Raw genomic sequence first — 27,996 nt, 5'->3', positions numbered from 1 at the left:
TTCAATGGGGAATCCCATTTGTTTAAAGAGTGATAAACGTTCAAAAATATATCTTAATTGTGATTTACGAGGAATATACCTTTATTGAATAAATTTCAAATATTTACCATTTGCATGTATAACTACATCAATACACATCGCACACACACCCTCACATACACATGCTTACACACATCCACACCCACAGACAAATACCTTTGCTCATATGGGTCGATGGGTACGTGCGTATATTACTGTTAAGAGATCCTTGATTTTTGACCAATCTAGAGTAGATGTGAACTTACATAGAAAGGGACCAGTCCTCTATTTCTGTCTTGTTCAATGGCAGCACGAAGCGCTTCTCCTCGTAGGCTAAGCTTCTTATCTGAGGGCACATGTCTGAGTTTCACCATGGCTATCACTGCATTCTTTTCTAAGGAAGAGTGAGCCTGAGAATCCAAGGCCATAAATGTATTTATATATACATATATATTATCTTAATTGAGTCTTTAAAGTACTGACAATCATCGGCGGCAGAGCAGAGGATTATCATTTGTTCATGGGGGCATGCATTTTTGCGTCCCCACCCCCATACAAAAGTAAATCCTCTGCTCCGCCGTCCATGCTGACAATTTTAAATATCTCCTTATAATATGATATTATTCATCTCATGGTTATTAAAAAGTGTTCATACTTTCATAATCCTGATTCAAAGCTACGCAGTTTCAAGATCTCTTGATTTCTATTCCACGGTACATTGACAATCCAAACAAACTTAGTATTAAAATCCGAGTGATCATGTCAAAGATCAAGCTGAGTGTGATGAACAAGGTAAATAAAAATATTAAAAAATCAGTTTTCTCCAATGCTTGTGACATGTTTTAATTCTGAATAATTCTGAATAAATCTATAGATTTGCAAAACTTATTACTATCATAACACTCAAATTTCATTTGTCTCACTTACTTAGGCTTACTTTCAAAGACTCAAGATGTTGAATGTAGTCGCTACAAATCATCAATGATATGATAACCTATACATACCATAAGCTTTAAAGTTTTCAATTCTTTTAATATAACGATATTAATCTTCAAAAATTCCTTGAGCTACATGATATATATCTCACTGCCCGCAAGCGTTGCAAAAATTCATCTCGTTTGGCTGTATATATATATACGCTGTTGGTGCCCACTTCTTGTGTGTTTGTTTTGAACATGTTCCATGAATGGTAAACTAGCAAACAATCGGACTATAGCAAGAGAGATAACAACTCAAATTTCCAAAGATATATCTTACATGCTTGCATGTGCCTACTGTAGTCTTTGAGCCAGGTAAAATGCTTTAAATTCTGGGTAATAATACCTGATCTGAACAGTAAGCAACTAGCTTGGAACATATCGTCGCTTCCTCCATGCCTTGGTATTCTGGTTTCTCCTGAAGTCGGATTATAGCATCTCGTCGAGCAGCGAACATGGATACTAAAGTGGCCTCACTCATGGTGCCCTGAAAGATAATGAAACAGACTTGACAAGGAACTTAAAAGATACCTCATGATATGCTTTAGTAAAGCAAAGAGAAATAACGTTGAATTTCAAAAGTATGTTAAACAGTGTTAAACATTTGTCTATAACATGAATTTAGATGATCTTTGAAGGTTTCCATGGTGGAGAGAATAATGGAAGTTTTTACGGCAAATATCATGTATGTAGTCCTGAAAAGGACTATTTGTTATTTCTTCTTGATTGTATGTTAGCTTTCTTTTCAGAGCTAAAATACAATAAAGAAAAAAATAACAAACAGTCCTTTTCAGGACTACATACATGGTGTTTACCGTAAAATCTTCCATTAACATGAATTTAAGCAGTCAATTTAAGAATGTAAGATAGTCAATTAAATTATCAAAAGTGATTTCTACACATGCGGCATACTACTTGATGATGAAAGAATACCGAATGGCCAAAAAAAAATCTGGAGTGGAAATGTTCTTTTCGATCTCTCAAGAAAATCAAGGGAATAAAACGAGGAACGGTTAAGAGATAGGATTAGGTCTACGGAACATATTTTTAGGAAGTCGGTATGGTCCAATTAACATCTTATCACAAACATTTTTTTTATTACCAATGTCTCTAATCGAGGATCTTAAGGAAATTATTTTTGTGGCTGATTGCTTCGAGTTTCTATTTCAGGTCAGGGTTTCGTCATCACTAAACCAATGAGCATTCCTTTTTAAGAGCAACCTTTTCAGTACCGACATTCTATGATATATATGTACATGAAGACGGTGGTGAGACAGAAATAGATTCCTGGTGCTAAATCGAACGTGCATCATTAAAGGCGTCATCCACGCCAGCCCGAGGCAAATCGACCTTTGGGCGTTCTGTACCAATCACCTGGGTTGATTTACACGACCGAGTGGTCTTCTAGAAACGTATTGGCTTCAGATATTCCCTAGCAATATCTCTGGAGGACTCCAAGGCTTCAGATGGTATCCTCGCGGAAGACGACGAGTTAATGAGTTGTGCCGGAGACGTCGTAGAAAGCTCACCTGCGTCCTCTATAGGCGGGCTTAATTTCCGCTGGATGAGGCGGGAAAGAGAATGGAAGGAATACATTCCTGTTTTGTTGCCAGCCCTTTTTTTGACTGGGTTTATTGAATGGGTTGTGAGGAAAGCAGCTGATTTCGACCATGTGGCTGCACACCGATTTGCATAATGACGTCCACAGATATGATAGCACGTACATACACGTTGAGGAAGACACATACTGACGGAAATAGCATGTTTCTCCATACTCTATTTTGATCCTTTATCACCAACCATGTACCAAACTATTTCACTTATTCATTTTGTAAGAGACGGGTAAACACCAGTGGCGGCCGCACAGAAGCGTTGTTAGCCACCTTTCGCAATCCTCACGGACGCTAATATTAGGGTCCCCTAACACAAAAGTTAACGCTTAATCATACACTTGATTTTTAAAATTGATTGTACATTATAGTCAATAGAATCAAACGTAGAAAACTGCTCTACAAACAATGCTAAGCTTTGTGTTACAGGGGGGTTACAGGCCCTACAGATCTGCTTTTCGTGTGCAAAATTTTTTTCCCGCGACATCCGCACCCTACATGCATGTACATTACGACTGATGGCTGGAGATATTCGAAATGCAGGACCTACAATAGATTATGACATGGATAACAAAGTGTTTTTTCAAACAAAGTTACTGAATTAAGGCTTAGATATAGATCATTACAGTCCATCTAATCGATATTGCATTTAATGTGGATTATTGGTGGATCTCTGGCAATTGATTCCATGGGTGAAATCACCTCTCCAGCCGAAACCATTTCGCATGCGTTGATTATGTACACAGCATGTATACGTACGTGTGAACACGTACCAGCCGGATTTTTTTCTTTTGTTTACTACTTCACAAACAATATGCCTCTAGCACAATGTAATGGGCATTATGTTTTACTTTCCCCAGAAATGGGGATTAGATTCGAATTCCCGGGGGGACCACTTCCATTGATGAGTGGATACCAGGCCTGACCATGCGGTTTCGAAAAGCACCCTAAACAAGGAAAGCAAGGCTTTTCCAGATTATGAAAATGCATCTCTTAACAAGTATTTAGCTTGTGAAACCCTACAAGTATTTAAAACATATCCTCCTTTTCAGTATTTTAAACATCGTTTTTGACACCCTTATAACGTTACATAGGCCTATACGTAACGTACTTGCCCACTCTTTCCCTTTTTACGCGTGGTCGCGCCTGGTATCTACTCTTCAATGGAAGTGGGCCCCCCGGGCGGCCTCTCGAGTTCTGGGAGGAACCAAATGTGGCTTTGGAAAGTCGTCCTAAATCGGATATATCGTTGTTACCATAGTAGCAACCAGAATTTTGCACACGAAACGCAGATTGAATGTTTCCGTTCTAGATGCGAAACGAAAAAAAATCTTATGTCACACAATTTGCATTGCAGGACAGAGTTTACGACCATGACGACGGGCCCAAAAGTCTCTTCAAAAATCAACTACCGTCGCAAATAAGCGTTCGCGTTCTCCAACGAAAGGTCGGGGTTAGCGTAACAGAACGCTAACAGTAGGGCCCGTCACACCTTTCACGGGCGACCACCGCCTACATGCATAGTTTTCACTAACAGAGCACTAACAGGAGGACTATCGGTATCGATAAACCCACAGAAGCTTAGCCGAATTCCTAATAATCTAACAATAAAAAGCCCAGCAGAATCTAACAGTGGCGCTAATGTTAATACAAATCGCTAACAGTGCCAAGGGCACCAAAAGTGACGATGTTAGTGAATAATATATCCCTTTATAACTTGTCTCCCTTTCATATACCAAGTAATTTATAATAGACCTCGACCGAATTAAAGGGGTATTCCGGGCCCACACAAAAATATATGAATAAATGGAGTAAAATTAGATGAGCAAATTGCTGAAAATTTCTTCAAAATCTGATAAAAATAACAAAATTCTTGAATATTAAAAATTTTAACACTGTATTTTGCAAATTATATTACTGAGCAGCATGTGGCCATGAATATGCAATAAATGGAACGATGATGCCATATCCCCTAGCTCTTTCCCCTTTTCTGATTTTATTGAAATGAACTCGTAATTGTCTCTAATGTGTGTATGTCACCCGAGTAACAAAGTGATGATCTTTGAAGCAATATTCTGGGTGGGCAAAATTTAAATAAATCTAATTTTGTATGATACAACAGACCCTCATTGCATATTCCTAAAGACATGAATATAAATTTCACCGAATAGTGCCTAATGCAAAATTTTAAGATAGCATGTTTTTTTGTATTCATTTTCAATTTTTATAAATTTGTCAGTGTCTTGTTTGTCTCACTTTACTGTTAATACCGTATTATTTTCTTCAGCCTGGAGTACCCCTTTAAGAATCGGTATATAGCGGGGATGTTGATTAATGCCAAGATATGATCCTTTTCATCAAGATTTTTTCTTCTTCCAAGATATATCGTATTTTAAGTGTTTGAATACATTTTTAAGAATAGACCCTACATTGGAAAGAAGAACAATAGCTGATGAAATTTATCGCATGATAATCATCATTGACAAATACTCTATCATGAGCATGGTGAGTGAAGTCTGTGAAGAGCATTTAAAAAAAATTAAATTAGTAAATGTATATTTACTACTTGCTTTCATTTTATGTTTAAAATGTAATAATAAGGAAATGTTTTTAGGCCTATGTAATAATAAATTACATTCATTTACCCTTTCCTAGACAAGATTTCAAACTTGTAGGATGTGCAAATAATCATAACTAAATCTTAAGTTAAATGTAGATCACTATGCACAAATTAGGCTATAGATATTCAAATCCCCTAACAACACTCGCGCCTAACGGCGCGCTAACTGTGCCTTCTGTGCGATCATTCTACCCATGTTGTTAGTAGCTGATTTGTTTATGAATAATGATATACAGATTGTGATGTCAAGCGTTGATCCCATATGTAAATAATGCACTTTGACATTAGCCATCGCGACGAGATTAACGATTGTAACCGGGCCCTTTGTTAGCGCAGTGTTAGCAAAATGTTACGCTAACAGCGTTTCTGTACGGTCGATACTGATCGTTTAGTATACATAGGCGGCGGAAGCGGGGGGGGGGGGACGCCCCCCCCCCTAAATTTTAAGTTGAGAACCTTTTTTTTTTTTGCTTGTCAATTTTATTTACTGCGTCCCCTCTAATTTCAGGTGGACCCCCCTTAAAAAAATGTTGGTCCCCCCCTAAAATTTTGGTTGATAACTTTTTTTTTTTTTTTGCTTGTCAAATTTTTGTCCATCCCAAAATTTCAGGTGGACCCCCCCTAAATTTTTTACATTCCGCCGCCAATGTTAGTATATGCTTTTATCGTTCATACAATGACTTTTTGTGCTAATATTTTGGATAGTACTTGGAACAATGGTGACGAATGTTTTTTTTTTCTTTTAAATAATCTTTCGTATATAATTATTTCATTCCTGCCAACGGTGAATTTGCCCCTATCTTGCTAAATACAAAAGTTCCAATCGGAAACATAAAATATTTAATTTCCTTCAAGGGTCAAGGGCTGAAGGTATATAGTTATTGATATCATTCCTTAAAGGATACAAAATACGTTAATAAACCGGATACAGTATCTCACCAAAGCCAGGGTTGCAGATTTTATAGACACCTGCTTTTAGTCACAGTTATCATGGTTATGTGTTGCACATTTAATATTTCCTAGTCTGAATGTCGAAACTTTAGATAATCAGTTAGGTGTTTTAGAAATATGTTTCTAAGTTACGAATGACTTAACCTTCGACTAGTTTCTTGTGCTAAATGGTATATCCCTATATGTTACTGACTAGCAAATGAGAACATGTTCCAGTCGTGCCGAAAGTCGTGCCGAAAGTCGTGCCGAAAGTCGTGCCGAAAGTCGTGCCTAACTTTATGAACAGCTTTACGAAACACCATCCTGGTATTGCAAACATTTACAATCCTAGTTATTGAAATCGTGTTTGTCCTACCTGGAGCACGCCACCTCCAGTGCTTGTTGTGTCACGGTGGGTGAAAATACTTGGAAGACCAATCAAATCAGCTGCATAATGAAACAGTACAATGATAAAGATATTAAAACAAATACACAAAAAAACTGCATGTTTTTAACCACATGATGCAAACTTTATGAATTTTACTAAATAAGATATATTAATGGCAATATGTCGCAATCAGACTACAAAAAGTACACCACCAGTTCGAGCCCTTACAAACTACTCAGTTCCTGCTTCCTTACACAGAATGTAATGTTTGAATCAAGGTACTCTCAGATAATTCATTTTCTGATTTTTAAACAGAAAAAGCAAAAACAAAATATTGTGTGAAAACTGATTATGATTTTGAGACTTTACACAGAAAAAACAACGATCATTATGTAACCATTTGAAGAAAAAAACCAAAAAGTTTTTTATTTTTCGTTTTACTGTTCTCTAAAAATGTGTTTTTATTATTTTAATCTGCATAACAGAAACCTAATAATCTTTTAGACTTCTTCAGTTTGTTTTTGTTGTTAATTTTTGTTATTACACAATAGACAAAAAAGTGTAACTTTGTGCGTGCTTGACCTTTGGACCTTGTGGAGTACTTTTTTTGGGGGGAGGGCTGGAAAGAGCGAGTTGTAGCTCTATCCACCTTATGGAAAACGATGCTATAATCACGCCCGGCGAGAGAAATAAGTGAAGAAGAAGAAGAAAACAGGGTAGAACAGGAACGTGAGGAGAAAAAAATGAGAGAAATATGCCTGTTTATAATTTTGGGAAATGCGGTGAGTTGACTGCATTGACGGAAATCTCTCCTCAAAGGTGGGGGAGACACAATTGAATTTTCCAATATATATATATATATATATATATAATGTGTGTGTTTTGTAAATCAGGAAAAGGATGAGTAATTGGGTATCTTCCTACATTGATAATGTGAACGCGAAGCGCGAGCAGAAAATTGTTGATATTTCGATCTGAAACTGGATAATTAAAGAACGTTTTAAATGAAGAACAAACTGCGTATGTCAATAAAGATACATTTTTTTAGAAAAGCACCCCTGCAATTCTATTAGGTGTGAGAACGTGATAAATGTAACACGAAATGCCCCCTGCATTTTTTTTTTTTTTTTGCTTGTCAAATTTACATCAGCACCCCCAGTTAAAATATCGTTCCTAGGGCCCTAGCCAACCTCCATGTATTTTTCCCCCTGATCCAGCAGGGGCCTGTTGCAGAAAGAGTTGCAGAATAAAGACGTGATTGGACTGCGTATTCTATTCAATGCAATAAAGAAATAAAGAAGGCTCAAAGCTCCGTATTTAATGAAACATATCGCATGAAATGCAAGCCAGTTGTATAAAAAAAAGCAATTTACGAATACAAAAAATATGTACAATATGATTTATTCATTTTCACATTACATGTATACTCGACTAAAGTGCGAGTGATATTTTTTGCGGGACACGATTAGTGTACAATGATTGGTGTGATTGCCCTCTTTAAACACCGGCGGTGTATTTTTAACATTACAGTTTTTTTTAAAGAGCACACAAACAAATATTTCTTGTTGTGGCCGTATGCTCATTTTTGTCAACACTCCAAATCTAAAGAACAGAAAGTGGTTGTAAACAAAGTCCTAGATCATTGTGAAACCAATTCAATTAAATTCACTTTTTATAAATATCAACAGCGCAATGCATCAAAAATTCAAACGTTCATAGCGAAATATTATAACATTATTGGTGTCTGAGTTTACAATCAAAGAAAAGAATCATTGTACTGTTCAGTTTTCCCTTGATTGAGAACTGCGATTAAGTTATTGCAGTAGACATGGTAGAGCAAGGCATAGATGATATTCCAACAAGTAAAGTCGAAGAAGCAATTCGGTATATAGTGTGCCTGTGACAAGAGATGAGCTAATCTCTTGTCACAGGCACGCTTGTGTCATTGATAAAAAGTTGTTTTTTTCCATGAAAAATTAAAGATGGCCGTCATTATTGCAAATTTAGAATGGTCATCTGCAATGATAACTTACAAATTCATTCACTTGACCATTGTATAATATATTTTTGTAAAGATTAATTTTTTTCTGCAATAATACACCGGAAACCCATTTCCGACTCAACTATTTCGGAACCGTCTGTAAAAAAAAAAAAAAAAAAAAAAAAAAAAAAATGGAGCGCCTCTAGCAGTCTCACCTGCATTTTGCGATTCAATATAGCAGCAGTGCTGACCGTGAAAAGTACTATAAAGTAATTATTCCCAAAAACACCATTCATATAATGATACAATTCTACGTTCATTGAAAATACATGACATATGGCCTTGATCATGCGACCTCAGACTTGTCAGTGATACTTGATTACCCCTAAATCCACATTTTATAAACTATATTATATCTATAAACTTTGAAAGTTATGACAGCAATCTAATAATTACCTCCAAATTGGCCAAAGTTCAATTACCTTAAATGACCTTTGACTTTAGTCATGTGATCTGAAACTCGCATGAGATGTTTAATGATACTTGATTACTTTTATGTTCAAGTATTATTAACTAGATCAATGCATTTTTAGAGTTATGATGGTTATTCAACAAATACCCCCAACAAGGCCAAAGTCTACTGACCTTGGTCATGTGACCTGCAACTTGCACAGGATGTTCAGTGATACTTGATTACTCTTATGACCAAGTTTCATGAATCAGACCCATAAACTTTCAAATTTATGATGGCAATTCAACATATACCCCCAACATGGCCAAAGTTAACTGACCTTTGATCTTGATTATGTGACCTGAAATTCGCACAGGATGTTCAGTGATACTTGATTACTCTTATATCCAAGTTTTATGAACTAGACAAATAAACTTTCAAAGTTATGATGGTAATTCAACAAATACCCCCAACATGGCCAAAGTTCATTGACCTTAAATGACCTTTTACCTTAATCATGTGACCTGCAACTTGCACAGGATGTTCAGTGATACTTGATTACTCTTATGACCAAGTTTCATGAATCAGACCCATAAACTTTCAAATTTATGATGGCAATTCAACATATACCCCCAACATGGCCAAAGTTAACTGACCTTTGATCTTGATTATGTGACCTGAAATTCGCACAGGATGTTCAGTGATACTTGATTACTCTTATATCCAAGTTTTATGAACTAGACAAATAAACTTTCAAAGTTGTGATAGTAATTCAACAGATACCCCTAACATGGCCAAAGTTCATTGACCCTAAATGACCTTTGAACTTGGTCATGTTGAAAATATCAAAAAAGTACTGTTCTTGATATGATACCTGCAATATTTTTAAAAGATGGGGCAAGAAATATGTACAAACCTGACTTGACTTATATAGTTAAATTACCTCTTATGTCTTCTACCTTTCCTGATGATATGACATTTTCAAAAGTTACCCCGCTACATAAAAAGAAAGATAAAACTGACGTTGGTAATTATAGGCCTATAAGTGTATTAAGTGTAGTGTCGAAAATTTTGGAAATATCTGTTTATGCTCAATTGGAGAAAAACTTTCAAGAAAGTAAGCTAATATACAAATTCCAGTCCGGCTTTCGTAACGGATTTTCCATTAAAACTTGTTTAATACATTTAACAGATTTTATCAGGAATGAAATTTCACATGGGCGCATGGTTGGAATGGTTCCCATAGACTTACATAAAGCCTTTGTTAATGTAAATCATAACGTACTTTTAAAGAAATTAGAAGTGATGGGTTTAGACTCTTTATGTGTCACATGGTGTGGATCATATTTATCTAATCTTCATCAAGTTGTTACCATGGAGATGGTTCTTTCTGATTCACTGCTTATTAAATGCGGAGTCCCTCAAGGAAGCATTTTAGGCCCCATTCTTTTTATGTCTTACATCAATGATATGTATACTTGTATTAATGAATCTAAATTAATTTTATACGCTGATGCTAGTGTCTTGCTATATTCAGATACAAATCCAAAGATAATTGATAAAATACTTAGTGCAGATTTGGCATATTGCATCGAATGGATGTCTGACAACAAGCTTAGTTTACATGTTGGGGAAAACGGAAAGCATTTTATTTTGTTTGAAACGAAACTTAAGATATACACACGATTTCAAGGTTTCATATAATAATCAGGTAATTGACAGAAAATATTCAGTAAAATATTTGGGAATTAATTAAATAAGTGACATATCATTGACGGGGTTGGTAGACTCAATCGCCAAAGAGGCACACTCACGCTTAAAACTTTTGTATAGATATCAAACCTGTTTGAACATGAAGTCTAGACGTATTTTATGCTTTGCTTTAATACAATGTCTATTCAACTATGCTAATGCGGCTTGGTACGGTATAGTCTGGGTGTGACGGATAAGAAAAAGCTAAGAATAATTCAAAATGAGATTGTAAGATTCATTAATGTTTTAGGCCCAGGAGCACTTGTCGGATACAATTAACTTGAAATGGCTGGATTGCTCCATGTAGATCAAAGATCTGAACAACTAGTATTACACCACGTGCATAAGATATTCTATTCGGATACGTTAGATCATTACATAGCAAATAATTTCACCCGTGTATCAAATATCTATAGGTACGATTTTAGAAATAGTAATTTTAATTTTGTATTACCAAAACGTGAAGGTCGTATAGGGAACACTATTTATTTTAATGGCATCTAATTTTGGAATGATCTTCCTAATCAAGTAAAGGCTGTTTTAAGAGTGCATTAAAGAAGCACCTAAGACTGGAATCTACTCGAGAACAGTATTACCAGTAAAAATCACACATTCTATAAGTTGGTTTCTATAGTATTGTAGATAATGTAGGGTATAATATAATCTTGTTTCATATATTAGGTAGATTATTGTTTGCTTCAGGTTTTTGCAAATTATTTGATTGGTGGGTATGTCTTTTTTGCCATGTTCCAGTACTTGTAGTAGTTTATACATTTTGTCGTTACAATATATTAATGTTTTATACAATCAATAGGACACCATTGGAAATTAGCCTTTCGACTTTCATGTGATATATTGACAAGGTATTCTTCAAATTCATTGTATCTCATATTACCTGTGATAGTTTTGACGAATGAAATCAATCAATCAATCATGACGGCGTATGTATAATTGTTTTAATAATGCTGTATTAAAATGTTCAATAACTTTGTTATTATCAGATTATGCCATTTGTCATGACACTTCATTTTGCTCAGTGCAATCTTATTTTTTACTTTATTTATATTTATACAAATATTTTTTTACTATTTTCAGCCCGGAGTACCCCTTTAATAATGATCGTTGTCAAGTGTTTACAGCATTAGTGGGGGGGGGGGGGCTTGTCAAATTATCATCAGCACCCCCAGTCAAAAAATCGTTCCCAGGGCCCTACAATAATGCGAGCGCGAAGCCCGAGCTAAAAGTATTTGATATTCCGATCTGAAAAAAGGTGATCTCATGCACTATTTCAAGCACTGTGTAGGAAAATTCTGAAGTGGATATGGATCGCACTTAATAAATGATGCCACACCATAAAACTGACATTTTGCAGAACACTTTTAAAAAAGTTCTAGCCCCCTAAATGAGATCTGCGTGCCTCTTTCATTACAAAAAAAAGAAAATTCAAACTCCGCCTATGGGCGGATCCACAGCCCCTTCTTTTTCTTTTTTCTTTTTCTCCTTCTTCTTCTTTTCTTTTTTCTTTTTCTCCTTCTTCTTCTTTTCTTTCTCTTTTTTGTCTTCTTCTTCTTTCATAGGCTAAGCCAAACATAAAGGATACATCCGCACCACTAACTACCAAGTTTCGATAAATTTTATTGACATCAATTCACAGATAAGCCATCATACCCGATACCCGTACATTCAATTCAATTAAAAATTCAATTAAACCATGCAACGCTGTTTTTCTGTTCCATCAACTTGTTACGGATCAAACCACATTCGAGGGACAATATGAAGAGAAAAAAAATCAAAATCAAAATTTTAAATCTACTGAAAAAGATTTTGTTTTATCTTGGTTCATAGACAAGTCAATATATCAACAGCATCAACAAGTTACTGTCGTTTTTAATAGTCTGCTATTGGAAGGACAATGAATATTCACTGTAGATGAAAATAACAATTTCAAATCGACAGAAAAATCAGTTTCACCAGCTTCACTGTACTAGCACTGTGATATTTTAAACGATTTACATTTAAACATTGTCCTAATTACTTTTTCTCTTATGTTTCTGCTTTTTTGCCTACCCGGATTACAGCTGCCCTCAGCTCGCTTTAAAAAATAGACGTAGAGGGTAGTCTTCAGTTTTCTGTTTTGTCAAAGCGAAAAATGAAAAAAAAAAAAACATAAAAAACAAATAGGAATAGGCTTGTCAAAGCAAAAACTACAAAAATTAATTGCAAATGCGTGTTTAATTTTCAACAACAAATACAAATAGAAGAAGTATAAACGCTTGTTAAATTCCCATTATGCAGAGAAAATATAGGAAAATAATATCTCAGTAGAAAAAAACGAAAAACGGTTCGTTTTTTATATATTTCATTTTAGATATTTCATAACTGATACAAATTATTAACAAACATTTTCCTGTTTACAATGACAATATCTATTTTCAACAAGTGGAACGCCTCTGGCAGTCTCGCCTGCATTACACGATTTAATATAGCAGCAGTGCTAACTTTGAAAACTACTATAAAATAATCATTCACAAAAACACCATTCATATAATGACATAATACCATATTCATTGACCATAAATGACATTTGAACGGTGACTTAAGACTTGTCAACTACACCCATGTCCATATTTCATTCACTCTATCCATAAACTTTCAAAGTTATGATGGCAATTCAACAATTACCCCAACATGGCCTAAGTTTATTGACCTTAATTGACCTTTGACCTTTGTTTTGTGACCTGAAACTCACAGGGGATGTTCAGTGATACTTGATTACTCTTATATATCAAGTTTTATGAACAAGATCCATAAACTTTCAGAGTTAGGATGGTAATTCTACAAATACCCCCAACACGGCCAAAGTTCATTGACCTTTAATGACCTTTGACCATGGTCATGTGACCTTAAACTCGTACAGGATGTTCAGTGATACTTGATTACTCTTATGTCCAAGTTTTATAAACTAGATCCATATACTTTCTAAGTTATGATGTCATTTCAAAAACTTTGATGTTGACGCCGCCGCCGTCGGAAAAGCGGCGCCTATAGTCTCGCTCTGATATGCAGGCGAGACAAAAACTAATATGATCAAGACTATACTACATGTGTCTATATATATGTGCCCCCCCCCCCAAAAAAAAAAAAAAAAAAAAAACCTCCTTGGAAAATAGTCTCCTTACAGGAAAAATCTCAAGGATGAAATGATGGGTGCAGATTTCTTACTTAGTTAGACTTACACATGTTTATACTGTACAGCGCGATCTCTTCTAAAAAGAACCTCAGTCTTTCGGTCAATTTTTAACCACCATCCTGCCTCTCTATACCCATCTCTATATCAAGAGTACTGTCAGTCGCCTGTTACACTTCACTGATGACGAAGATTTTGTGAAATTTGAACACTGTAGGTCCTTACATCCGCAACAAGCATGACAAGGGGGGTAATAACGAACCTCACATGTGATATTTGAATAATTATGTACCCTTAAATGTTATTTCTCTCCTTAACATTTCGGTAGTAGTGAGTTACCGTCATCTGACCATGTCATGGAGTAAGGAAACAGTTTTAGACCAGCAGTTTCCTACTTGTTTTCTTCTGATAAAGAATCACTAAGTGCAATGTAAGCAAGTAATTAGTATTTTTTTAGTATTAAAAATGTAACGGAAAGGGTGATGATACCAAACATAATCGCATTTTTACGAGACAATTCCAAGTTATCGATTTAGTTTTAATCTTTTTGAAAGCCGTTATGATCATAGAGAATACACATGTTAAGTGGAGTAGCCTTGGTGTAGTGGTTCAGACTCTCGCCTTGTAAACAGAGGGTCGTGTGTTCGAATCCCACCGCGGTCTGGCGTCCTTTGGCAAGACGTTAATCCACATTTTGCCACTCTCGACCTAGGTGCTAAATGGGTACCCGGTAGGATGTGAAAGTCATTGTAGCTTGTCCAGTACTGTGTGCGCCTCATCGGCGACTGACTGGAATACTCCCCAGGGAGTGGAGGATGTGCACATATTGCGTGCGGGAATGACTGATTGAATCCGAGGACCGGGGTAATAATATATCTGTAAAGCGCTTAGACACGTCGTTTCGATGTATTAAGTGCTATTTAAAAGCGGATTATTATTATTATTACATGTTATAAAATTCCAAATGTCTGTGACCGTATATTAAAGTACATTTTTGTATAAAAAAAAAGAAACAAAAAAAGAAATAAATACACTAGTATATAATTCTCAAGAGGGTCATTTTATTAATTTCCATACAATTATCATAGTTCCATCTGCCACTGAGGGAAAATACTATGGATTATCTCCCAATGAGCCTTTTTCAGAATGATGTCATTTTCCTAATAATTTATGAATGAATGAGATATAACTCATAGATTTGTTTCATTAAAATATTATTTAATAGGATTTTGACGTACTAGCTAATACATTCTGTACTGCGAAGGTCAGTACTATTTTAATTATTTTAATTGCGTTTGGCTGTGTATTATTATTTAATTGCGTTTGGCTGTGTATTATGTGAGAGAGGGTTGATGTATGTTTGTCTGTATGTATGTATAATGAAATTATTTTTTTCTAAAGGTATCATTGTTATGTCACAATTTTTTGTATATCAAAGTTCACTTTACAATAGTTTACAACACTAAGTGAACAAATATTTCGAACAACTATTCAATTTTCTTTAGCACCGTTTAGTCATAATCCCCAGATGATATGAATTATGAATCACAAATTTCCCAGCTAGTTCACATTTCTAAAGTATATGGATGAAATACTTAGATATATCATATCGACTTTTTGTTACGTTCATCTTTTCTCAGTTTAGACGTTTCAATTAAGGTCCAGACCTCCATACAATAATTGAAAGCAAACAAGTCTACGCATAATACGATAGGTCTCCATGTGGATGCAATTTAGTTCTTGATCCTAATATATGTAGCTTTCAATGAAATTGTCAGTGTTCGATTTTTTTTCTGTCCGTTTTGTCATCTTTGCTTTTTCATTTCTATCATTATTTTCTGTTCATCATTTCTCTTCTCCGTACCCATGGTGTGTGTTTGTCCTCTATACACCTAAAATGTTTGGCAACATACTGTCCACTGTGTTGGATAATACATGTTGGTATAAAAATATAAATATATTCTGGGCAATTATTATCCAAATCAGCGAATTAATTACCCAATTATTAGTTTTTATTACCCAACTTGGGCAGATTTTAACCAATAGTTGTGTGGACAGTATGTTGTCAAGGGTTGGTTAAAAGTTGGGTATTTTTGGCCAACTATTTAAGAGTATATTTATGTTTCTGTCCGAGACTCCCTCTCCATCTCTGCTCGCCAACCCCTCGATCCCCCTTCTCTCTCTCTCTCTCTCTCTCTTCTATCTATCTTTCTGACTCTCTTGTCCCCTCATTCCTCTCCCCTTTTCAATCTGTCCTGAATGTATCTTCCAATATAGGAAAGAATCATTATTAGTGGGAAATGAGCTATAAGTGGAATCCACTGCTCTATGCCTCTCCCTTTTAACGGTGCAAAGTAAATTTAATGTTTTACGTCACAGTGATGATTTTCAAGTCCTTTTCGAAACATGGTACATTATCTTCTGATAAAACATTAATACGTAACATAAAAAATGAAGGTTGTAATATTAACGTGATTGGAACGTGGGTAGATAAGGACTGATTGGGTAGAACTATACACAATAATGTGGTTTGGAATTGGAAGCCGACAATTCGTGCCAATGCCTATCTTTTTTGCTATTATCTCATCGACCACGCATCTCACCTTTTTATTCTCTTCGTTGATTTATATTCTTGGAAAATTTTTATCAGTTACTGCTATTTTTTTACAAGGTTAAACCCAGCTTTGCGTCCATACTTTCCTCCTGTTTTTCTTATTCTCCTCTTGCTGTTGGTCTTCTTTTCAATTTTTTCCTTTCATCTTCCCCTCCTTTATCTTTTCTTTCCTTTCTATCTCTTTCCTCCCACTCTCTTGCGTTTTTCTACTCTTCCTCATTCATCTCATGCTCTCTCTCTTTCTTTCTCTTCCTTTCTCATTTGCTTTTTTTATACATATATTTACTGTTTCCCGTAATCTTGGTTTCCTCTCTCTCTCTATCACTCCCTCTCTTCTTTTTCTTTTCTTTATTTATGTTGAATTTTCCCGTATTTCATGGTTATACATGTAATATAGCATTTAATGCCCGAGTTGTGTTCTGTTCGAATTACACATTCACACTTCTTGACGTTTGTACATGCTTCATCGATCAACATGTTACTTTTTAAATTATTTTTTTTCCTGGTATATCTTTTTATGATTGTGTAATATCATAATCGATTGGTTGTAATTTTCTGCATATATTTCATCTTTATGATATTGTACTTTGCCTTTGTTTATACTGTACACTGAATTTTCAGTCTTTGGACTGTTTTGCCAGTTTCTTGATTGAATAACTACCATACTACTACTAATACAACGCAATTAACAGAAAATTATAATCTCGTTCCCCTAATCACATTTAATACGAAATTTCCGCGCAAAAAAGATTTACGAATCAACAGAGATTCGACTTGACAACCGCAATCGGTAAGGTTGTAAATAATATCTTACTTTGCCTGCAACCATTGAAATTTCATAACCTTTGCAGAATTACTCCTATTGTAGCAGTTCGCCATTCATTACGATCAGTTATGACGGGTGATTAATTTGATCAATAAAAAGTGTCGTTTTAGCAGGCATATCCTAGGTCGATGAATTGATAATCTCATAGGTGTATACTGAAATTACCCGCAGAAAGCCGACGGGAAAGCCCTTTAAAGGAAATAATTGAATTGCGAATGTATGCACGGAATTTTCCAACGATACATATTTGTTATAATCATTGAAATGTCATAAATTTATGATTCATCGTCAAACATTACAAAATTAAAAACCTTTTTACATTCTACAAAGGTTGTGTATTTATTTGATCCTTGGAATAAAAATGTGTAATTAGCATGCTTCCGGGAAAGATTGCAGAAAATGTTAAATTCTATTTGATATCATCGAGTTTTACCCAATCCATATTACCTAATACTGAGTAACCTACTCATGAGTGAGGCGTTCATAAGATACTCAGCAAAATTTTATATCATTCTTTTCGTTCATTTTTGTTTATTACTTATAAGATTAAAGGGGAGGGGGGAATCTCCGATTGTCTGAATCATTCAGGATTGTCAGTTCGCCTCTTCCAATCTAAGGGAAATATTTACAAATTTTAAACAACTTTTAACTTAACTAAAATCTAAATTCAAATAAGAAAAAAAGTATATACTTATTATGATATTTTATTTGAGAAAATGTACACATGTGTCAGTGTGTTATTTCACCAAACTATTTTAAATCAAAGATAAGTAGTGATAAAAAAATAAATGAATAATGCTTTTGAACATGTCATAGATGTTAGATGTTATACAGTATAGAGCCGCCATTTCTATAATTTAAAATACTTCTTTAACCCTATTCAGGCTGGGTCTTTTTGGCTATGCTATACCGGCGGGTACCCACCCTCTGAAATCTCGGCCGCCGATCACGCGAGCGCCACGGAAATATGCACAGTGCTAGTGTACGATGTTATTTTTCCGAAATAATATTTAATATTTTATTATGCGTAAAATAAAGAAATGTCTAATTATATAGATATGTGCCACGAACTGATTATTTTCTATTCACAGACTGTAACATTTTGATCAAATATAATGCACTTCAAAAAATATATATTTGTAGCACATTTTCTACTCATTTTTTTTTTTCTTCTGTATTTCCTTGTTTTCGACTTTTCTGGGTTTTTTTTCATGGATATTGTCAGTGACTTTATTTTGATCATGAACAAAACAAAATTAATGGCCCGAATTCACAAAGGTAGTTTTGAAAACCGTCGGTTGAACCAATGGTTTATGCAGATTTCCTGTTTACCGCGTATAAAGAAATGTCCAACGCTGATGCGCGCTTTTGTCACAGTGCGCCAAAATGACGCCCGTTGCCATGGTTAAGTACGCTATTTCATTCATGAGTCCACTGTTTTGAAGAGCGGTAAATAAGCGTAATTTAACAGGAAATCTGCATAAACCGTGGATTCAGAGGACAGTTTTCAAAACCACCGGGCCAATAAGTTTATAGTAAAAATAATGATACTTTTAGAAATTTTAGAAACACAGTTTGGATTTGTACATGGAATCACATTTTTTGTGCAATTTCTGGTCTGACATAGACTTACTATAGATGTTGGGTAACGTCAGAACGCGAGGGTCGCAAATTCGGTCTCAAAATTTGCGCGAGACTTGAAAGAAAAAAGCAAGTCAAGGAACGACGCGCGGCACCAGCTTTCCGTGTTTATTACGAAAAAAAATTCGAGGGGTGGAATCCCCAGCCTTTTTAAGGGTTAGTGCCTCGATTTCTATAAACTTTTTAAATAAAAATTCAAATGTTTGAATACGGATGGTTTATTCATTGTAAAGTCTTTGGAAATAAATTAATATAGACCTTCATGTCATTGATAATATTTGATTCCATTCAGAAGTGAAATAAGAAGAGAGGAGAACCATTGAGAGCAATGTTTATATTTAAGAACAGCCGAATCCTTCTTTCTCATTTAATGGCCACGTTTCACCCATTATCTTGCCGACCCTATTCCTAGCGGGACCTGCCCAGTTTCAGCTGCGCTCTCTCCAAAAATAGGAGTATGCTTTATTTATTGACGGAAATTGTTCCTCAGCCGTAAATCGATATCAAATTAACGACTACAAAGGAAAGAGTACCTCCCGGACAAATTCGCCAAGGGTCTGTATCTTCAAAAGTATTCTTCCTCACAAGATTCATAAGAAAACATTAAATATTATGAATTTGAAAAATTGCATTCCTCGTATAGTGAAAACAATGCCGTGTGATATTGAGCAACGCCGGGTCAATGATATTATCAAACATATCTAGTTTTCTGAATTGTGTCAAAGTGTATATATTCGTAAGCTGTCTTCACAACCACGTCGTTTGATCTATATTATCTTTCCGCATGGAGCCTCACTTAAACGATCTCAGCGGAACGAGTAGAAAGGGCAAATTTGTTAATTTGTTTGCGGGTAAAAATGATTCAACCTCCCTAGGAGTTATATTTGGGCATCTAAATGGAAATATGAGAATCATTTGATCTTTACTGAACGGTGATGAAAGACTTCTTTTCGAAATATAAAATTAAAATCAAGAGATAAGTGTGGTAATGAAAGTTGCTAAATTTTCTCCCTGAGGCAGCATATCGAGCCGACTATCATATTTTTATTTCACAAGTGCTTGATTTATGCATATCAAGAATTCTCCTCATTATCCAAACCACTCATACAAATACAAACCCACATACGCGCACACACACACCCATACTCAGGAATAAAGAAAATGGGATTCTCTTTGTTGTGTGTGCTTCATTGTGTTTTTTTTTAGATATCTTATCGAATATTAACATATTCACTGAGTTACACACAAATAAAACTTGTCACCAAAATAGATGAAATGCATTCTGTAATATACCATTTCGTCGTTACTTCACGGGCATATTTGGTCAAATTACCTTTCATTTTTATCATGATGATAGGCAGACTTAAAGCAAGATATTATGTAAGCATGTCTTACATAGCAGGATGAAGAAATCGAATAGCACACCAATAAACTCTCTATGAAGGTATTTATTGCATTTCTACTTTGAATGCATAAGCATGTTGTTATAACAATATACTTGGCCAAATACCAGTCGCTAGTGGAACTATTGTTGTTGTTTTTTGTGGATCTAATGAAAAACACAATTCAAAAGAATAAATTAATAATCAAGACATCAAAGGTGGTGCTTATCTCAATAAACATTAAACCACCATGCCACTTTAGTACCAAATGACCTTCTTCTGATCATGCGCAGAATATTCTTATCATGCGCAGATGGAACTATACGAAATGGCTATACAAATAAAACATATTATTATTATTATAACTACGAAATGGTTTATAGAGGTACATGGGAAGAAAGGACGCAAGAAAGGGGTGTTAGACCGTGAGGCGGTTTGTTTGAATTAATTGAGAATAAACAGAATATTTAAATCAAAATCCGATAAAAGAATATGTTATACATTAAGGAATCTTGCTTTGTTTTATTGTATGCAAATAAGTGAGACTACGTGATCTGATGGTGCATTTTATTCACGAAATGTGAAATACTCCATTGTCGATAGATAAACATAAAAATCTCCCCGCACCTCTCTCGCTCTCTCTCTAGCTAACTTGCATAAAAATAAATTACTGTGACGCTGATTTTACCCTATCCTTGAGACAAAAAAAATCAGTGCTTCAAGTATAAAATGTAAACGCAGTAAGGAAATGAACATTTAAAAAAATAGTTATTATCATCATCGCATTCATTTGGAAACTTTGTCATTTTTCTATTTTGTTTAGGATTTGGATGTCATTTTCAATAGTTTAAACCTACTTTATTATTCAAAATCAGATTCGACGGTAAAGTATCTGTTTTGGGGTCTTTGACAGGATTGCTGGACACATTTTGACCGTGACCCTCGTCAGCTTATACAATTAAAATCTATATAATTTTGAAGAAAAAAACACACACACAATTATAACAAATATCATTTTGAGCTACTAAAAAAATAGACCAAGACCCCCCTCCCCCATTTCCCTGAAGAACAGTCCATGATTGTTTTGTAGACATAAAACTTTTTATAATGGGCAGAGATAGTACATGAAAAGACATTCCGTTATCTTTTTCCGAAGCTTCTGTCATGCTGAAGCAAATAACCATGTGATACATTATGTGTAATTTGGCATAATGATTATGTATATTGTATGCATCGTGAAATGAAGGAATGACTGAGATGTCTCATTTACTTCAGAGGAGCAGGTGGGTATGAAATCAAGCAGAAAGTGTGTGAATACAGTCTCCCAAGATTAATATTTGTTTTTTGTTGACAAAATATGGTTCTAGGCCTGTCTATGCTTTTTTTATCTGTCCTTCCCTGAATTGAAATTCCTACAAGTATTGCTTGCGAGATATTCAACAATATTGATCAGTCTAGATACAATAGCAGAATGAAACTTGTGGTAAGAAGTTCTGTTCTCTTCCACATCTAAGTGCAACTTAGTGTTGCAATATTATTTCCAATTTTTGGAAGATATATTAATAAATAAGGTATGTTTATTGATTTTGATGTTCAGAACACAGGACGAAGTTTGCTGACAATGGATTCTCTGCAATAAAATCATGGCATCAGTAGAAAAATTTAGTAAAATGCGGAAAACAATTATTCTACGAAATATGCAATCGTGTACCTTCAGACTATCTTGATACATTTGATTTCTTATCAATCACATAGACGTGTTCATTACGAATCACTTAACATTCTCGATCTTTATTTTCTTCCTTTTGAACAGTAATGGCCAGCTAATTACATTCTTGTTTTCACATGTCACGTGATTCCCGTAGACCGTCCATCATTCCACAAACACATCCTTCATCTTCACCCATGATGCATTGCGATCCCCACAAGTTATTTCATACTTGACTGGTGATAGAATCAAATTCGGCTCAAAACCGCCATTTTTTCAATCAAGGCCCTCGAGGGATGGAGGCAGTTGAAGCGAAGCGAAAGGGTCATAAAGAGACACGCATACCCACCCCCATATACACACCCACACCCTCACAAACGCTTTTAATCCTGAATACGCGCGCATACACATCCAAATTGTTTTATATTGGCAGTATTCAGGTTTATGCCTGCTCTACTTCATGACATAGATATATCCGAGATATAAGTAGTAAACATTGCTTGAATTTGTGGCATTTCATTTGCATCTTATCACTCTAAAATCAATTTCTCGAAAAATTTGCTTATTTGACAATTTAGAATTAGTTAGGCGCATGAATGTTGTTAAATGAACATTTCTTAACATGTCAGATTCATTGTCATCAACACAAATATTTTTTTAGACTCGTGGTGTTTCAATTATACAAATTTAAGTACATTTTTCTATAAGAAATGTATCGTTAATTTGTAAATTTCACTCAGTTACAAGCTACATGACAAATTAAAGACGCATAGATGAAAATTGAAATGAAATGTTAAGGAATGTTCAGTGAACAATAAAACGCATGTTCAGCATCATCGTTTGAAGCGCTCTTAAATTAATGCGTATGACTGATTTTAATTTGTCTTATATGACCATTTCGAAGGTACTTTTAGAGGTCAATGATTATCACCCCCATTATGTTGCAAGTCAGTAGACTACCAATTTTCCTGTATGGAATGAAGGTAAAATTGGAGAAAATTTATTTTATAAAACATTACTTGACCCCATCCACTAATGGATGTCTGCTCCGAATAAATAAGGAAAAACAAAATACCTTTAACCATCGCCATACATGAAAGTGCAAACTGAAGGGGATCGTTGTATTCTATTCTTCATATTCCTTTCCTTCATATGGCCAATAAAACAGCCCTGGGTGCTGTTTCATAAAATTTTGATGATTCCACGCAATCCATGGTTCTTTATATATTATTTTAAAACATCCAAAATCTTTTGTTCATATCAATTTCTCTGTAGGCAATAAAACCATAACAGAAGTGATCGAGATTTATTGATGTCATCTATTTATCTAAAGAATCTCGGGTTCTGAAACTGATCTACAAATCTAAACTTACCCAGCCAGTCCATCACGATTTTTTCCAGCTCGGTACACGCGGGACTAGATGCCTACAAGTACAGGGAAAGAAAACAGTGAAACTCAAAACTCATGTACTGCAAACAAAATTGAAGGCTAGTTGAACAAATAAAAGTAATAGCATTAGCTTTTTATTCTGTGGTGTTTTTTTTTGTATTGCCCGCTGTATAAACGTAACACATATTTTACCTTCAAAACTTGACATGCTATCATACACAAACATAATCTCTGATGATGACACAACGCCTCCCATAAGTGTTCTCTATATTATGCTTGCTTCATTCGGAGTAATTCAAATTCTTCAAATACAATTTAAACGTTGATGGGATATTGAAGGAATGTGAAGAAAAATGCTTCTTAAATGCTGTTAAATGCACCCATTCAAGCTTTGGACGTGAACGAAACATTTGTATAGACCGGGACTTACAAATGGTCCCAATCATTACTGCATTCGGCATGTTCGGATTATTCAAAATTTGATTATGCAGGATATTCCTAAAACCCCTATTTTGGCTGCATTACTACTCATTCCATTTCTCAGTGTATTCAGGATAAAGATGTCTGATAAAAGTCAGTTGTATTTTTTTGTTCGTGAAATGAAATGTACTTCCTCAAATTTTTTGTCGCAAAATAAGTTATTCATATCAGGAACTTTTAACCTGCTTCATTACATTTAAAGGCTAAAGATTTAAGCTTAATATAGTAACTAAGAACTTGTGTTTAAGAATTTGATAGGAAAGGTGTTTATGAGTGAGTGACACGTATAATTATCAAGGGCACTATCAGTGCTGCTAAATATCGCAACAGGCGATTTATTACACTACGATTCATTAGTTATTCATCAAGTTTATCCTATCAGTAAGTCCCATCCATCCATCTTGACGTCGGAAACTCATTGAACTGTAATTGGCATTGAAAACAAGGTGATAGACAACCCTGGCCCCACACAGATCATCTCAGTTTATAGTGAATCTAACAGGAGATCTGATCGTAAAACACCTGCATCTTTATTCTCAGAATTTATGATGGGGTGTCGTGGTGCCATCTTATTTCAGATTTAAGTAATATTGTATAATTAGGCCTACCACGTAACGCGGAAATATGAGGGTAATGGTGTCCGAGTGTGATAATTTAATACACCTCTAAACATGATCTAGTTTTTGTATTGGTAAGATATGCCTTGTAGTAATTACTCTTTGTAGGTTTTTGTTAGAATAATACCCCTAGGAATGACATTGGGAATGAAACGGTAGACAGGTTCAAAGTGTCTGTGCAGTAATGTTGTATATATAGCCTTGAATCGAAAATTGCGTTGTAAGTAGAATGGAAGGGAATCTCAATTTCACGATTTTGGTAATTAATCTAATTTTATCTGACTATACATTTCATACACATATCGCCTAAAACAACTTATATTATTGATATACATACAGTATCATCTTACTTTATAAGCTGGACGTTATAAAACCATACTTGAATGAAATTCCATAAGTTACTGAATCTAGTGCAGTAAAAATAAGTCGTATAGTTCCAAGTGATGGGAGAAATGGAATTAGAAATATGTCTACTGTTAAATAAGACAGAGCAAAGTTAAGTGACAAAGGGGTTTAAAAAGTATTAGCAAAGATATCTTACCCATGTAAACCCTAAGCAGCTGATACCATCAGCCAACATGTCTCCAAGCATTGACGGATATGATGTGAGTGCAGGGAAGTATGCATGCATATGAGGGCTCTGCCAGTGAGTAATCTGCATGAAAATATCATTTGGGATGAAATCAAAAGAACTTAGTATGCATTGACCTGTGAAAAGAAATGATTGAGGTTAAACTGTTATCAATTAACTCTATTATGAACACACCTGTATTCAATCAGCGAAGGTATCATAATAATCATAATTATTTAAAATTTTGAATATGTACAATAATTGATATACTAGTGAGAGGCCTTCGGAATTATTGTTAGTTTGACCCTACGGCGTCGTTTACTATGAATGCCACCATTAATGTGCATTACAGAATTTATATTGAGTATATAGAAGCCTTTGCAGAAAATTTGAAATGTATTTCGAAAATGAAACCATATGATTTCACATCCTCCACACAGCAATAACAACCCATTATATTTCCTAACAATGTGTATCATTATTGTTTTAACAAATCATCTTCACATTTCGTTTGCGTGTATGAATAAAGTGAAATAAATGAAGTTGCATGATTTATCTAGTGCAATATACAACATCGCCATGATTAAGTACCGCAGACATGATAAAAATGGGGGTATTTTCGGAAATGGAGATCATAATGAACAAAATCAAGAGAGCGGAAATCTTTAAAGCATTATTTTTAGAGCCCATGGAAATCATAATTATTCTCATTTAGGAAACGTCGAGGGAGCATTTGAGTCTAATGAATAACCGTTTACTGCTGAGAATAAACCTATTATAGCTTAAATAGAAATTTATATAGATTTTATCATAATGACGTCATCCCCGAATGTATTGACTGGATTGAAGAGGAATATATTCATGTTCCTCTCAAAATTGAAATATGATTTAGAGCGATGAAGCATCATGACGTTGAACTTTAAAACAGGATGAATACTTTTTGGAGATTCAATGTTGAGTATGAGAAAGGGAAAGTTATTTGAAGGAAAGCAGTATCGGATTTAGTTCCAATTTATAATGGCTGGGAAAATGCCAGACATTGATGGTTTACTATGACATCATTGAGGAGATGGATATGATTGATTTCACAAATGCACAACTATACCAAGATGATAAGGTCACCTTTTGCAGTTTTGCTGAGGAATACAATATTTGGAACTAACTCTCGAAAAGTATTTTTAGGCTTCATAGAAAATGTGGTGAAAACTCAATGCGTTTTAAAACGCTATACGAAGCTTCTGAAATACGGCCGTGTAGAAAATGTTTTTCTTACTTTAAATTATATGCTATCCACTTAATCAAAGAAAATCGCGCGTACTTTTAAAATTCTCTTTCACTTTGATATAATTCTATATTGCAACGAGACACATTCCACGATATACAATGTATGTTGTGTAAAAAAATGACGTCATATCGTATTCCAATTTTGCTTAGATACGGAAGTATAGAGACTCCATAATCCCAGTGAATAGGGTATTTCACTTAAATGAAATTTGATGACATCGAGAGAAGTCATCTTGCTCCCGAAAGCGTGCAATATGAGGAGGGTAATTGGCAGGAGCACTCAGCAATAGCTTGTCATTTAAGGCGATGGCTTCACCATTTCCTTTCCAATGACAACTGAAAGAAATATTGCAATGTTCAGTCTTTCTTCTTTTTCCCTTTTAAATCAATATGCACACTTACATCTTTTTGGTTGTAATTTCTTAATTAACGTTAGCCTTTTTCATGAGTTTCATTAGTAGTTCAGATGCACTGACTTTTTTATTCGATTATAACAGAACATATCTACAAAAAATTACCGAACTTTAATGACATCACGTAGATAACAAACAGATATCATTACTGAATAATGATTTAAACGCCACGTCTTTAGTTATCATTAGTCCAAATATGTTTTTTTCTTAATACAGCGTTCTTCATTGCTACTACGGAAGTATTTACAATTTAGCAAAACTCGCAAAAGATCAATTTAACGATGATAAATATAATTCAATTCGATACCTCAGTATTCCTTCCAATCTTCAAATTAAATTTTATAAACACATCTCGTCAACAAAATCAGGCTTAACCGGTAATGGACTTACCCCTGGCATGATGGCCCTTTCAATATCAGCCATGATATCTTCCCACTTATCCCCATGTATAGGGGCATGGTCTGGTATGAGGTGTTTAAGGTATCCAGGTTGGACGTCTGGTAATGTTCGGCGGGAACGAATTGTTGATAAGTAATCAGCCACATAATCCACCATCTCTTTTCCTTAAAACAATGATAGGAATGGTTTATCAAACATTTCGATATCAATTTACAAGAATATTTTAACATTTAATATTTTACCAAATCTTCTTAAACCAACCCTTTTCATTATAGATATTGGAATGTTTGGATATTAGTAGTTTTAAAATACTGCAAATTTATAGTTTGTACGTAATTTCTTTCAGAAAGCCAAATAACTTTATCGAAGTGGCTACCCTGGGTAAAATATTACGTTATTATTATCATTAATATCATTATTGTTCTTGTTTCTATTGCTATTATTATAAATCCAAATTAAGGATTTTTCATGTTATTATATATATATATATATATATATATATATATATATATATATATTTGCAGTATGTAATCGTACTACCGAAATCATTGGTTTATTAAATTCAGATTTTCTTCTTCAACCCAAAATTAAACTTGCAAAACATTGTATTTGCCATCAATGTCTTTATATCTCGGCAAATTTTAAGTTTCCCCTTTAATCAGTTTTCAGATTTAATTTTTTTTTAGCATAACAGTATATTTCAACGAGCTTACCATGACTGGTATTACGTAATAAGGTTTAATACTACGACCATCAT

General features: G+C 34.7%; 1 protein-coding gene across 1 annotated transcript in view; it reads right to left on the bottom strand.

The window, feature by feature from the left end:
• Positions 1–27,395, bottom strand: part of LOC129255421 (histidine decarboxylase-like) — a 35,247-nt gene extending 7,852 nt beyond the window's left edge. The window contains exons 1-6 of the mRNA XM_064096045.1: positions 27,231–27,395; positions 25,114–25,227; positions 23,459–23,510; positions 6,532–6,602; positions 1,342–1,482; positions 285–428 (exon numbers count right to left, since the gene is read on the bottom strand). Coding sequence (XP_063952115.1) covers positions 285–428; positions 1,342–1,482; positions 6,532–6,602; positions 23,459–23,510; positions 25,114–25,227; positions 27,231–27,395 — 687 coding nt within the window. The remainder of the gene's footprint in view (positions 1–284; positions 429–1,341; positions 1,483–6,531; positions 6,603–23,458; positions 23,511–25,113; positions 25,228–27,230) is intronic.
• Positions 27,396–27,996: the final 601 nt, after the last annotated feature.

The sequence above is a fragment of the Lytechinus pictus genome, chromosome 3 (genome assembly GCF_037042905.1).
Source record: "Lytechinus pictus isolate F3 Inbred chromosome 3, Lp3.0, whole genome shotgun sequence".
Lineage (NCBI taxonomy): Eukaryota > Metazoa > Echinodermata > Echinoidea > Temnopleuroida > Toxopneustidae > Lytechinus > Lytechinus pictus.
This window is presented reverse-complemented; position numbering and strand designations above follow the sequence as displayed.